Source organism: Cervus canadensis, chromosome 13, assembly GCF_019320065.1.
Source record: "Cervus canadensis isolate Bull #8, Minnesota chromosome 13, ASM1932006v1, whole genome shotgun sequence".
Taxonomy (NCBI): Eukaryota; Metazoa; Chordata; class Mammalia; order Artiodactyla; family Cervidae; genus Cervus; species Cervus canadensis.
This window is the reverse complement of record NC_057398.1, coordinates 37534102-37546619: the sequence shown is the minus strand read 5'-3', so window position 1 is coordinate 37546619 and position 12518 is coordinate 37534102. Positions and strand designations below refer to the sequence as shown.

General features: G+C 57.3%; 2 protein-coding genes across 4 annotated transcripts; one reads left to right on the top strand and one right to left on the bottom strand.

Annotated features, from left to right (window-relative positions):
* Positions 1-914: 914 nt before the first annotated feature.
* FBXO44 (F-box protein 44) lies at positions 915-6031 on the bottom strand. 3 transcript variants are annotated; one of them, XM_043485172.1, is made up of 6 exons: positions 5903-6031; positions 4730-5001; positions 3494-3620; positions 3236-3331; positions 2989-3124; positions 915-2071 (listed from the first exon to the last, which is right to left on the bottom strand). In XM_043485172.1, the coding sequence occupies exons 2-6, from the start codon at positions 4992-4994 to the stop codon at positions 1928-1930; spliced, it is 768 nt and encodes a 255-aa protein (XP_043341107.1). In that variant the 5' UTR covers positions 4995-5001; positions 5903-6031; the 3' UTR covers positions 915-1927. The 3 variants fall into 3 exon arrangements, with proteins under 3 accessions (XP_043341107.1, XP_043341106.1, XP_043341108.1); XM_043485171.1 differs by having other exon boundaries at positions 4730-5150; positions 5903-5962; XM_043485173.1 differs by having other exon boundaries at positions 3236-3318; positions 3523-3620; positions 4730-5150; positions 5903-5962.
* Positions 5944-12438, top strand: FBXO2 (F-box protein 2). The gene is made up of 6 exons (XM_043485164.1): positions 5944-6576; positions 10036-10404; positions 10869-10998; positions 11071-11166; positions 11621-11759; positions 11997-12438. Exons 1-6 carry the CDS (start codon positions 6555-6557, stop codon positions 12129-12131), a joined length of 891 nt encoding a protein of 296 aa, XP_043341099.1. The 5' UTR covers positions 5944-6554; the 3' UTR covers positions 12132-12438.
* The last annotated feature ends 80 nt before the right edge of the window (positions 12439-12518 follow it).

Here is a 12518-nt window from a genome sequence, read left to right as displayed (position 1 = left end):
TGAAAGAGGGCATGGCAACCCACTCCAGTATTCTTGCCTGGGAAATCCCATGGACAGTGGAGCCTAGGGGCTGCAGTCCATAGCGTCTCAAAGGAGTCGGACATGACTGAGCAACTGAAGAACAACACTTCAGGTAATCACAAAGGGTCATAAAGGCTGTGCGCTGCCCAGGGGTGCCAGACTCAGGCCAGGCTGTTAACTTAGGGCTGCGTCTCCTCCAAGACAGAGTCCTTTGCTTACTTGCCATACAGTTAAGTGGGTTGTGGTTCTAGCTAACTGTTAAGTGAAGATATTGCAACTTAACAGTACTTATTGAGCACCTACTGTGTGCCAGGCACCCTTATAAATTCTTGAAAGTGAAAGTCACTCAGTTGTGTCTGAGTCTTTGCGACCCAATGGACTATACAGTCCATGGAATTCTCCAGGCCAGAATACTGGAGTGGGTAGCCTTTCGATTCTCCAAGGGAATCTTCCCAACCCAGGGTTTGAACCCAGGTCTCTTGCATTGCAGGCGGATTCTTGACCAGCTAAGCCACTATAAATTCTTAGGCTTCATCCAATGTCAGTAAAGCTCTGGGCAGTGAAAAAAACAGCAGTAAGTAGTGCCTTTGGTGGCACTGCTGACCCAGCAAGAGGTGTAGGCAAGAGCTGCCCAAGAAACCTGCATGCCTCACTCCCCAGCTGGTGACCAGGCTTCCAGAGGAAGCCAGCAGTACTGGAGGGCTGCTGGGATGTGGGGTCAGCAGCTCTTCCAGCGGTCTGTCCCAGGACCCTCATTCTTCAAAGGCTGGCTCCTGAAATGTCAACCCCTCTCTGTACCTTGGACAGAGCCATACAAGTTGCACCTTCTGCAGGCCAGAGGCAGAACCTCCCATGAAGTTTGCCATTTTCTCCCAGAAAACACAGGGCACATGTTGGGCTGGAATACCTTTTATTTGGCCACATGCAGCAGGGGTAGGACTAGAGCACAGCTCTCTTTCCAGCAGGAGGGAGAGGTGGGAATGTGGGCAGACGGGGTGGGGAGGTCCTGGGAATGGTAGTTCTGAGGGTAGCGTGGGGGCCTGGAATGCTCTCCAAGCTAAAGAGAGCATGGTCTAGGCATGGAGGCGGACAGGTGGTTCTTGAAAACCCCTATCCTATTCATTTAGGGTTTACATATCCCAGTTCTCAGGGACCAGTCCTGGCACCACCCCCCCACCTGCCCTGGCTTACCCTGCACAGAATTCCAGGGGGTTCTTTTGGAGAGCCCTGCCTCCACTTAATACCTGTGTGGCTTCTGGGGCTTCCCTGACTGAAGACTGTCTAGATCTGGCCAGGACCCCACCCCACTGGGCCTGACTATCTCAGACCAGGCCTGAGCCTCTGGGCCAAAGCCACCTTCCTGAGCAGGGGCTCAGAGTGAGAGAGTTTGAGGGTGGTAGAGAAGGGGGCAGAGGATGGGCCAGCAGAACCCTCCTTCCACTCCTAGTGCTGTCTGAGCTGCACGGTCACCTCCCAGCACCTTACTACATAGGGTAGTCACAGGCTTGCCGGAAGTCCTGACTGTCCCTGCTCTGGGGGCCCTCAAAGAAGACAGTGAGAAAATGGCCCAGGGAGAGAAGGTAGACACATAGATCTGGGTTACCATCAGAACTTGGAGACCTTCCCTCAGAGGTGACTGGGGGAGGAGCCTGGGGGAACGACCTGTACCTCCCTAACTTCAGGGGCCCCATCATTCAGACTGAGACCCCTGGCAGAGAGCTAGCTACGCATAACATATAAAGGCCGCACAAACAAAGAGGCTCCACAAAGTGGCAACTGGGGAGCTGGGGGCAAAGATGAACTAGGAAGTCTGGGGGAGCCTGGCCTCCACCTCCCTTTCCCAAACCCAGCCCTTCTCTGACAGCAGTTTTTCAGTTGGGATTAGGTGGCTGGGGGCTCGGGGGTGTCATGGCAGTGGGGGCCCGATGGTGATGCTGCTGTTGGTGACCCTCGGGCCGTACCAGCCGGCCCAGTAGTGAGTGTCCACGCCGCCGTGCTGAAACCAGATGTAGCGGACGCCAGGCGGATAGTTGGAGAAAGTGTGGGAGACCTGGTGAAGGGGGTGTGGGCGGAGGGAAGGAGAGTGGTCAGGGGAATTGACCCCGAGTGCGGCACTGCCTGAGGGGGTGAGGGGGCCAGGATGGGCTGAGGTCTTAGTGCTTGACCCAGAGTCAGGAGAATGGAATTTGAGTCCTTACTCTGATTTTGGGCAGACTACCTCCCTTGTCTATGCCTCTATTTCCTCATCTGTAAAATGGAGCAAAATCCTGCCGGATCCACTCCATGGGATTATCTAAGTGCAGCTCAAAGGAACTGAAGGACACTTTGCAAGCTGCCAAAGGATGTCCAGTCATCACTGAGCACATGTGGCTATTTAAGTTAAAATTAATTAATGTTAGATAAAATTAAAAATTTAGTTCCTCAGCTACACTGCAAACGGGCTTTTACTAAGTTTTCAGTTGTTGCATGTGGCTCTGGGCTATCAAACTGGACAGGGCAGACAGACCATTTCTGTCACTGCAGAAAGTTCTACCGGAGAGCACTGGTCCAGATCAGGAGTTGGGAAACTGGTCCAGGGGCCCACTACCTGGTTTTATAAATAAAGTTTTATTGGAACACAGACATGGGCATTTTGCTAAAGCCACTTTCATGACAATGGCAGAGCTGATGAGCTGAGTAGTTGAGACAGAGATAGTACAGCCAGCAAAGCTTAAACTATTTGTATCTGCTCTTTTAAGAAAAAGATCACTGAATCCTGACCTAAATAATAGTTATAACTGGTAGTAATTAGTAGTAGTCAACTTTTTTGAACATATATTTCCCAGCATCATTTCACTGAAGTCTTTTAGAGGTCAGAGCAGCCAAAGCCTAGGTCAGAAGCAGAGGAACTGGGATCTAAACCCAGGCTGTGTGACTGCGGTCTCAGCCTTGGACAGTGTGCCCCTGTGCCCTTCCCGACTCACACACCTCCCTCCACTTGGCATCGCTCTTCTGCTGGATCATTGCTGGGTCTGGCTGGAAGGTCCCCAGAGGTGCGTGTGCTGACGACAGGAGCTGAACACACAGCTGGTACTTGGACCCGCAGTCTGGCCTGGCTGCAAACCTGCAGGCAGAGGGAGGGCCCATCAGGGCCTTGGAGATGGGGGGCAGGGTGGGGGTGGGGCACCTGAGTGGCAGGGCCCCCCCCCGCCAAGCCCTCGCCCCAGGCACTCACCAGTCCTTGACCTGGATATCTGGCCGTGTGGTGTCCATCAGCTCCTCCCAGTACCCTTCGGCCTTGAGATCCACCACCTGGGACTTGAGGCAGGTGCTGAGGGTGGGTGGAGGGGTGGGAGGGGCTGGGGCTCGCCACCAGGGCCCTCCAGGGTTAGGACTGCCCTTCCCAGAGCAGGAGAGACCTCAAGGTGCAGTGACTTGGGTCCCTCCCGCCCACCCCCCCACCCCCCCCGCCCCGTGACCCCATGGATCTTACTAATAAGAAGTCACGAAGTATTTCTTGACCTGGTCATTGGGGAATTCCTTCCTCTGGTCTTTGGAGAGATCTTCCACCTTCCACTCATCACCTCCATTCACGTCCAGGCTCCAGAATTCAAAGCCCTCTGGCGGGAAAGCACAGTTCACATCAAAGGGAGGCCCCCTAGTGGTCAGCGCCAAAGCGCCCCTTGCTCCCAGCATCTCTCCCTGGATTTCAGCAGCTGCCCTCAAGCCCCTAGCTGGGGAACCCTGCACATCCGGTGTGCCAGGCACCACCATGACTAACTTCTACTGGGAATCCTGACAGTGGGAATGACCAGACGACTAATGTTAGGGAATGCTCTGACACCAGGCAGATCTGGATTTAGTCCCAGCTCTACCAATACTGGACTCTGTGACCTTATGCAAGCTGCTTTCTCTCTCTGAGTCTTGGTTTCATCCTCTGTAAACTGGGGTCAGGAATGGAGACTGGTAAACTTTTTCCACAAGTGTCAGGTTTCGTGGGCTACATATTGACTATCACATAAAACCTCAGAAATTCTTCTTAGATCCTGGGCCAGATTTGGCCTATGGACCATGGTATGTCAACTGCTGGTCAAGAACATAGCTGTTGGGGAGTCAAATGAGGAGGCATCTGAAAGCTCTGGACAGCTTTGGGTGGTTTTATTATTTCACTTCAGAATTTGACCACATAAAGGAGAATGAGGTTCTCATCCCATCCCAGTGTCTAATTAATCAGTTACAACACAGCAATGGAAAGGGGGGCCTCTGGATGACCACAGAAGTCATGTTTCACCTGCTGTTGGAATGTGTTGGAAAGAAGATTGTATCTCTCCCTCTTTCATGAGCAAAGTCCCCTTTGTCCTCTGGGACACTCCTAGTAGGCTTAATCCTGGAGTCTGGGAACCAGGCCAAGAAAATATGGTTCTGACTTCCGGGTCTTGTGTCCTGGCACAATTAGTTCCAACTGGCCAACATTCCTTCTCCTCAGAAAGGTCACTGGGGAAATAACCTTAAGAGTGGAATAAGAAATGCCACTCTTGGCCTCAGTTTTCCCATCTGAAAGATTGATGTCTAACAGCACCTACCTCTTAGGATTGCTGTGAAAGGATGAAAGGCATTAAGCCCCATAAAGTGCCTGGCTGGCTCATAGTTAAGTGCTTAATGAATGTTAGCTGACATCACAACAGAGTGTGGGGGGGGGGGGGCATGTCAGAGCCAGTCAGCACCCCACCTTCAGCACATGGGTTATGCAGGAGGTTCCTGCGGAGGCTGCGGAGGAAGTAAAAGACCTTCCAGTCGGCCACGGGCTGGTCCCAGTCCTCGGTAATGAAACCCTCGCGCAGGCACTTGCGCTTCCAGAGGGTCACGAGGTCGATGAGGTCCCGCCAGAGGCTACAGACCAGGCGGCAGCGCAGCAGCAGCTGGCGGGCGGGCACGTGTGTGAACAACTCGAGTAGGATGTTCTCCGGCAGCTCGTTGATGTTCCCCACCGCCATGGCCCTCCTGTGGGCGTTGACAAGCTACACTGCAGACCTGGCCCCCTCCCGAGGACCAGGTACTCACAGCACGCCGTGGTGGAGGTTCTCCTCCCAGTTTTGCCACTGATTGTCTCAGGAAAGTCACCGGGCTTCTCTGAGCCTCAGTTTCCTGCTCTGTAAAATGGGGCCAGGAACAGTACTTACCTCCTGGAAAGGGTTCAAGGACCCCTTCTCAGGAGAAGCTCAGTAAAAGGTGGGCTCTGATTTTTTTACTGGCACCTCACCATAGCCCCTAAGGGAGGCGAAGGAGGCAGAAGAGGTGGGATCTGCCTGAGGACGCACGGACAGGAGCAGCGGAAAGGAGCCTGAGCCCTTTCTGGGTCTAGAGCCAGCCTTTTTCAATAGGCCAGTCTTTCGCCTGGAAATACGAACGCAAAGCTCCGCATCCTGTCTGGTACCTTCTCATTCTCTCTCCCATCCTCAAAACAGAGGAGGGGAAAGCATAATTGTCATTGTCTCCGACCGACGTCCAAAGGGCTCAAGCCACTTTTCCGAGACCACGGAGGAAATGACCTGCCTGAGACTGGAGAAGCGGTAGGCGAGGGCGAGTCGCCTTTCCTATACCCCCACCCCCATCCCCGTGGCTGGGCTCCAGGCCCAGGTGCCCTCGCGCGTCTTCGACTTCCCATCCCTCCTTGTGGCTTTCGAAGTCTAGGCCTGGACCCCCGCGCATCGATGGCAACCCCAGTTGGGGTTTTTGCCCGCGCCGCCGCCCGAGGCCGCGCCGCGCAACCCCGCGGCCTGGGCCTTGTTCGCGCTGGGCCTCCCTCAGCGCACTGCGGCGGTGCCAGGAACCGCCGAGGCCCCCGGTCCCCGCAATCCGCATCCTCTCCCCGGCGCTCCCCGCGCCTACTCCCACCGGTCACCTGCGCTCGGCCGCCGCTGTGCGATCCCGCTTGGCGGCCTGGGCTGAGCCTGCCTGGACCTGCAGTCGCGGTGGGTGCGGCCTCGCCTGCGCGACCGACCAGGCCCCGCCCCGGCCCCGCCCCCGCGGCCGGCTCCGGTCCCCGCCGCTTGGGGAGCACCAGGCTTGGGACGCGCCCCTCACCGATGTAGGAAAATTACCTGGGGTGGCGGGGGCGGGGCGGTGCCGGGAGGAGCTTCTGCCCTCTCGCTCCGCCTGGGCCGCGCACCCCGCACCCTCTGCGTGACCCAGACTCTACCCGCCCCCTCATCGCCTCCTCCGAGCAGTCACCCCAGGAGGGCTCTGGGAGACGCCCGAACTGGGCTCCCCCTCCTCCTGCATTAAAAAACAAAAACAAAACCCGACCTTTCCGGGCCTCCTGGGTCCAAGAAACCGGGAGCCTCCGGCCTCTGGCCGATTGCTCCGGACTGCGGGGCGTCCCGGCGCGGGGCCAAACGCTGGGCGGGGGCGGAGGCGGGGGCCTTTAAAAGGCTCCGCCGGCCGGGACCCGACCCAGACGCGGGCAGCGCCTGGACTCGCCGCCGCCGCCTAGGGACTCGGACAGCCCCGCAGCGCTCCGGGTCCTCCTCCTCTCGCGAACGCCCTCCGCAGCGATGGACGGAGACGGTGACCCAGGTAGCCGCCGCCACCGGATCCACTCGCTCAGTCCAGGAGGGGTGACCGGGGCAGGCGGGCGAGTGCTACGGAGAGGGGGCATCAGAGAGCGAGGGGGCCCCCCAGACCCAGAGCGGCAAACTTTCACCCAAGCAGAGCCCTTGAGACAGTCTTCAAGGAGCACAGCCTTCTGTCTGGTATCTTGATGTGCGGGAGGCCTTGAGAGATGACAGGCAAAGGGAGGACTCCTGGGTCCCATTTAATAGGCAGATAGCATAGGAGTGATCCACGTTCCCTCCTCCTCCCGGCTTCCTGAGGGTCTGATTGGACCGGGGTCTGGGACCCATCTGCGATGGAAGAGGCCACAAGCCTTTTTATTCCATCAGCTTCTTGAATTTGCCAACTCTGGGCCATGAGTTGTCTGAATCCCCACAAATTTCTTGGGGTACTGGCCGCTCCCCACCCTATCCAGGCCTTCCTCCTGGGATCCCTCGTCTGGAGGGGCTATCCTCATTTGGTTGGCTGGATGCCCAGTGGGCACCAGGCCAGTGGTGAGAGAGTTCAGGCATCAGCTCTAGCTGACGCTTCGAGCCCTTTGAGACTGCCCAGTCATCTTGTCTGGCACCAAAGACCCCCTCCTCGTCTCTAGAATTTCCCGCTGTGCCTGGAGGGGTTGCTTGCTGAGTCAGGGTGGGAACAAGACCTGCCCACTCCCAGATTCCCTCACCCCTTTGTCGTCAGGCACCTCTGAGAGGCCATTGCCTGGGGGAGACAATGGGTAACAGTGATGCTCACTAGGGTGGCTGAGTTGCCCTGCCCCCACCTCTAGCCCTGAAAATCGTACCTCCTTCAGCTCTTGCTCCCAATCCATGGCCCCCTTGCCACACCTTTCATAGTACCCAGAATGGTTTCCTGCTTTTTCTCAGGGCCCAGCTATTCCCTGGACTCAAGGGCCCAATCCAAGTGAGTGAATAAGCCTCAGAGGCAGCTTCCAGGACCCAGATAACTTTCTGAAGGCAACAATGTGGGGAGTTGTATGTGCTCCAGAGGGGGTGGGGGGCCTGTAATCAGATCTGGGGCCTTGAGTGCCAGGCCTGGGGCCAGGAGAGGGGACTGGGCGAGGTGCACCTTTCTGGGGAGCATCAGGTGTCCACCAGGGCCAGGGCAGGGCAGGGCAGGGGGAGGGGTAGAGAGGTGAGGACACTGGGCCCAGCTCCCCAGAGAGCTGTGGGCAGCAGGACAGGCAAGTGACATGGCTTCAGGGCAGGCATGTTCCTCTCCGCCATCCCCACTGTTCTATGGTGTGACTTGGGAGAGGCCAGTAAGCCTCTCTGGGCCTCAGTTTCCTCCTGGCCAGAGGGGTGGGTAAAGCCCCATATCATAAAGATGTGGCCAAAAAAAAAAAAAAATTGCTAATAATGAAGGGAACTGTGCTAACTAATAAGATTCATTGAATAAGATGTACTGAGGACTCCCTGTGTACACTGGACTCTGAAGAGGTAAACCCTGATTCGGCTCTCGGGGGTCTGACTGGGGTTTGGGGGTGGGGAATGCTGCATGTGAGGAGGTGAAGGACTGGCTGGCCAGGTCCTGGCAACCCCCAGCCTTGGGTCTGGGCCCTGCCTGTTCCTCCCCTGGTGCCTGGCCTGTTTCCGCCCCTGCCTTGGCTTTCCAAGGCCCAGCCCTTAGGGAATCCTCCCTGCCCCGATCCTAGGTCTGAGAGCAGTGGCCTCCCCCATCACTCAGAGTGGCTCCACCTCCTCCCCACCGTCTCCAGGGACACGGGGCACACAGTATCTGCTTATTCAAGGCTTGGATGGCCCAGCTGAGGCCAGCCAGGATCCAAGAGACAGTTCAGCCCACAGCTCCTGACATGGGTCCCTCTCATAATTTAGAATGCCCTTGCCCACTCCTCAGCGGAGCTGATCATCAGTACCGTCTGAATGCCTTGGCGCAGGGATTATTCCTATATTATAGACAGGGAAGTTGAGGGCCAGGGATAGAAAAAGTAGTGAAGAAACCCTCCTTCCCAAGTACATAGTACACCTCCCTGTTTGACACACACATTGTCTTTTAAGGAGCCTCCCTCCCCGATCCCCACGCCCCTGTTTCTTCTCCCTTCAGGCCTCAGGTCCCTGTGTCCCCTGCCTGAATACCAGCATTGTGACCTTTGGCAAGTCATTCCACACCTCTGAGCCTGAGCATTTTCACCTGAAATCAAAATGATAACTCCCAACCCCACGAATCTTTTTCTCAAGGCTGTGATGCTTAAAGGCAGCTCTGGAGCCTGGTGGTGTGCTCAGTTGCCTCAGTCATGTCTGATTCTTTTTGACCCCATGTGGCCAGGTTCCTCTGTCCATGGGATTCTTCAGGCAAGAATACTGGAGTGGGTTGCCATGCCCTTCTCCAGGGGGTCTTCCTGACCCACAGATCGAACTCACATCTCTTGTATCTCCTGCACTGGCAGGTGGGTTCTTTACCACTAGCATCACCTCGGAAGCCCCATTGCCTGGGTTCAAACCCAGGTTCCAGCCACTCATTTGCTGTGTGATCCTGGGTGGTTTCACCTTTCACTGCCTCAGTTTCCTCATCAACGGAATGGGACGATAATACTGACAACCTTGAAGAGACGCTGTGATGATTTAAAGAGTAAATACAATTAAAATGCTTAGAATGAAATAGGGCCTAACTCTTGGTAGTGTTAGTCGCTCAATTATGTCCAACTCTGCGACCCCATGGACTGTAGCCCTCAAGGCTCCTCAGTCCATGGGATTCTCCAAGCAAGAATATTGGAACAGGTAGCCATTCCTTTCTCCAGGGGATCGTCCCAACCCAGGAATCAAATCCAGGTCTCCTGCATTGCAGGCAGATTCTTTACCATTTGAACCATCAGGAAAGCCCAGCCCAATAGACAATAGCTGCTGACAGTGGGCAGGGGAGGGTGTCCAATGCCAAGCACTAGGGGTGAAGCAGTGAGTTGCCCAGACCCTGTTCTTGCCCTCATTCCCTCAGTCTAGTCCAAAGAAAGGTGTTTATAAACCATCACATTCTTGGATAAAAGCTAGGAAGGATGGAACTCCCAACGGTGAGGTGAGAGGACTTTGTAATAGGGGAGGTCCAGGAGGGCTCCTTTGAGGAGGTGACTGGAGCAGAGATCTCAGAGGGCTGTTCAGAGGGATAAGGGACTTCCATGTGTCAGAAATATCATCAGTTATTGCTCTCGGCTCAGGTATGTGGTGTACTGGCCCTGCAGGGGAAACAGTTCTCTGAGGCCCCTCTTCAGTTCACCTGGGGCTGATCCGTGGCCCCGGTCCCCTGGGCTTCCTCCACAAGGCCCTACTCTCTGGTCACGGAATCCGGCCCCAGTCGCAGACTGTCGGAGCGTGGGTGGAGGCGATGCCCTTCACATAGAGGTTGTGGGGCGCGGCGGGGGACAGTCGGGGGGAGTCTCAGCAGCACCCCCGCCCTGCCCACCCTCAGGGAGCGTGGGCCAGCAGGAGGAGGTAAGCCCGGAGGAGCAGCAGGAGGAGGCGTGCGCGGAGGAGGCGAGCGGCGGGGAGGAGCGGCCGGAGGAGGGGGAGGAGGAGGCGGCGTACCTGGACGAGCTGCCAGAGCCGCTGCTGCTGCGTGTGCTGGCCGAGCTGCCGGCCGCCCAGCTGGTGCAGGCCTGCCGCCTGGTGTGCCTTCGCTGGAAGGAGCTGGTGGACGGCGCCCCCCTGTGGCTGCTCAAGTGCCAGCAGGAGGGGCTGGTGCCCCCGGACGGCCCCGAGGACGAGCGCGACCACTGGCAGCAGTTCTACTTCCTGAGCAAGAGGCGGCGCAACCTGCTGCGCAACCCGTGTGGGGAAGGTGAGAGGTCGCACCCTGTCTCCCTGGCCTTGGGAGCTCAGCTTCCCCTTCTATACAATGGGCCGTAACAAGGCCAGACTGCTTTGAGCGGTAGATGAGATAAAGTGCTTGGCGCTGTGCCCAGCACAGAGTATCCCCAATACATACTGTAGTATTATCTTTCTGTCTTGCTCCCTGGGTTAGGTTTGGGCGGGGGGGGGGGGGGGGGGGGGGGGGAGGTTCGCTGTCTCTGGGGATCCTTCCATCCCCGGGGACCTGGGGCAAGACAGGTCCCGCGGAAGACCCTCCCGAGAGCGTGAGAAAATCTGGGGGAAAACCAGAAGTGCTCACTCTTCACCTTCACCACCCTCTGCCCAACGTTTAAGGACCACGTTTGCCCTCCCCCCACGATGGGGGCAAGAGCCAGCCCCACCACACCCTCGCAGGGACTGGGTGGCCAGCGTGGGGCTGTCGTGTTCCTACAGAGGACCTGGAGGGCTGGTGCGACGTGGAGCACGGTGGGGACGGCTGGAGGGTGGAGGAGCTGCCCGGAGACTGCGGAGTAGAATTCATCCACGATGAGAGCGTCAAGAAGTACTTCGCCTCTTCCTTCGAGTAAGGAGAAGGGGGACGGATGGGAAGGGGAGGGGAGGAGTCTCCACTCCATCCTAACCCCCAGTCTCCCAGGTGGTGTCGCAAAGCGCAGATTATTGATCTGCAGGCTGAGGGCTACTGGGAGGAGCTACTGGACACCACTCAGCCGGCCATCGTGGTGAAGGACTGGTGAGCGGCCGGGGGGCTAGGGGAGTGGGGTCGAGGGCCAACTGGAACCGGCTACCCCGCTTCAGGGACCCCTGCCTCCCAACTCTAGAGCCTGCGATCACACGGGCCACGGGTTTTCAGGAGAAGGTGGAAAACCGCCTCCCCTCTTGAATTTTAAATATTGACAAGCTTTTTTGGTTTTGTTTTTCAATATCCATCTGCGATCCAAACAAGAACTTTCTCGGCAGGTTTGGTTTTGGTCCCAAGGTTCGGTCTGGCCCATCTGGGATTTAGTTCTTGGGTTCGGACCTTGAGCGAGTCATTTTCTCTCTCCGGCCTCGGTTTTCTTATCTGTAAAATGGGGTCATTGGTAGTACCGGCCGGCAGGGTTAATTTCTGTTAAGAGCTGGGCCCAGAGTGCTGGCTCAGCAGGGCTGAAGCCTGCCCCGGGCGCTCGCTCCCTCCCCTGGGGTAGGTACTCGGGCCGCAGAGACGCCGGCTGCCTGTACGAGCTCACGGTGAAGCTGCTGTCGGAGCACGAGGACGTGCTGGCCGAGTTCAACAGCGGGCAGGTGGCAGTGCCGGCGGACAGCGACGACGGTGGCTGGATTGAGGTGAGCTCAGAGGCCCGAGGGCGGAGGGCGGGGCCTGGATCCGAGGGGCGGGGCTCGATGAAGCCCCGCCCACGGGGCTTGTGGGCGGGGCTAGCCTGGACGGTGGGAGAGACCCGGAGGAGGGATGCTGAGCTGGAAAGTCCAGGGGGCTAGAGGAGGGTCAGGGCGCCCGGGTGGGGTGGCTGGGGGAGGCCCCAGGGCTCTGAGCCTGACCCTCCCCCAACTCCCCACCTCCAGATCTCCCACACCTTCACCGACTATGGGCCCGGCGTCCGCTTCGTCCGCTTCGAGCATGGGGGACAGGACTGCGTCTACTGGAAGGGCTGGTTCGGGGCCCGGGTGACCAACAGCAGCGTGTGGGTGGAGCCCTGAATGACCTGTCCTCCAGCCTCTCCCAGCTGCCTTGGAGGGGCAGAGGCCCAGGATTAGATAGGCCTTAGTAGCATCCTCACCCTCCCCACCCCCACGCACTCCTCTCCGTCCCATATTCTAAGCCCAGCCCCCACATAGGGAGAGAGAGGTTTTGTTGGTATATATTTGCATCCAGAAAATAAGATGGGTGAGGGCGTGGGTCTGCACTGGGCCGACCACTAAATCCCCTAGCACTTGTCCTCTAGCACAGTGCCTGCCACTGTGGGCGTTCAATAAATATTATTTGTCCCAGGAAGGAATGAATGAACAAATGGATGAATGAACCCCCCTCCCTTTGCTTAGTCTCTGTCTCTTGAGGGCCTCTGGCCCAGTCTGGATAAATACTTG

Coding starts and splice junctions, on each gene's coding strand:
- FBXO44 (XM_043485172.1), bottom strand. CDS start 4,994: ATGGCGGTGGGGAACATCAACGAGCTGCCGGAGAACATCCTACTCGAG. Junction 3,621..4,729: donor GCATAACCCATGTGCTGAAG/GTGGGGTGCTGA, acceptor CTTTCCCGCCAG/AGGGCTTTGAATTCTGGAGC. Junction 2,072..2,988: donor GCGATGCCAAGTGGAGGGAG/GTGTGTGAGTCG, acceptor CCCCTTCACCAG/GTCTCCCACACTTTCTCCAA.
- FBXO2 (XM_043485164.1), top strand. CDS start 6,555: ATGGACGGAGACGGTGACCCAG. Junction 10,999..11,070: donor TACTTCGCCTCTTCCTTCGA/GTAAGGAGAAGG, acceptor CCAGTCTCCCAG/GTGGTGTCGCAAAGCGCAGA. Junction 11,760..11,996: donor ACGACGGTGGCTGGATTGAG/GTGAGCTCAGAG, acceptor CCCCACCTCCAG/ATCTCCCACACCTTCACCGA.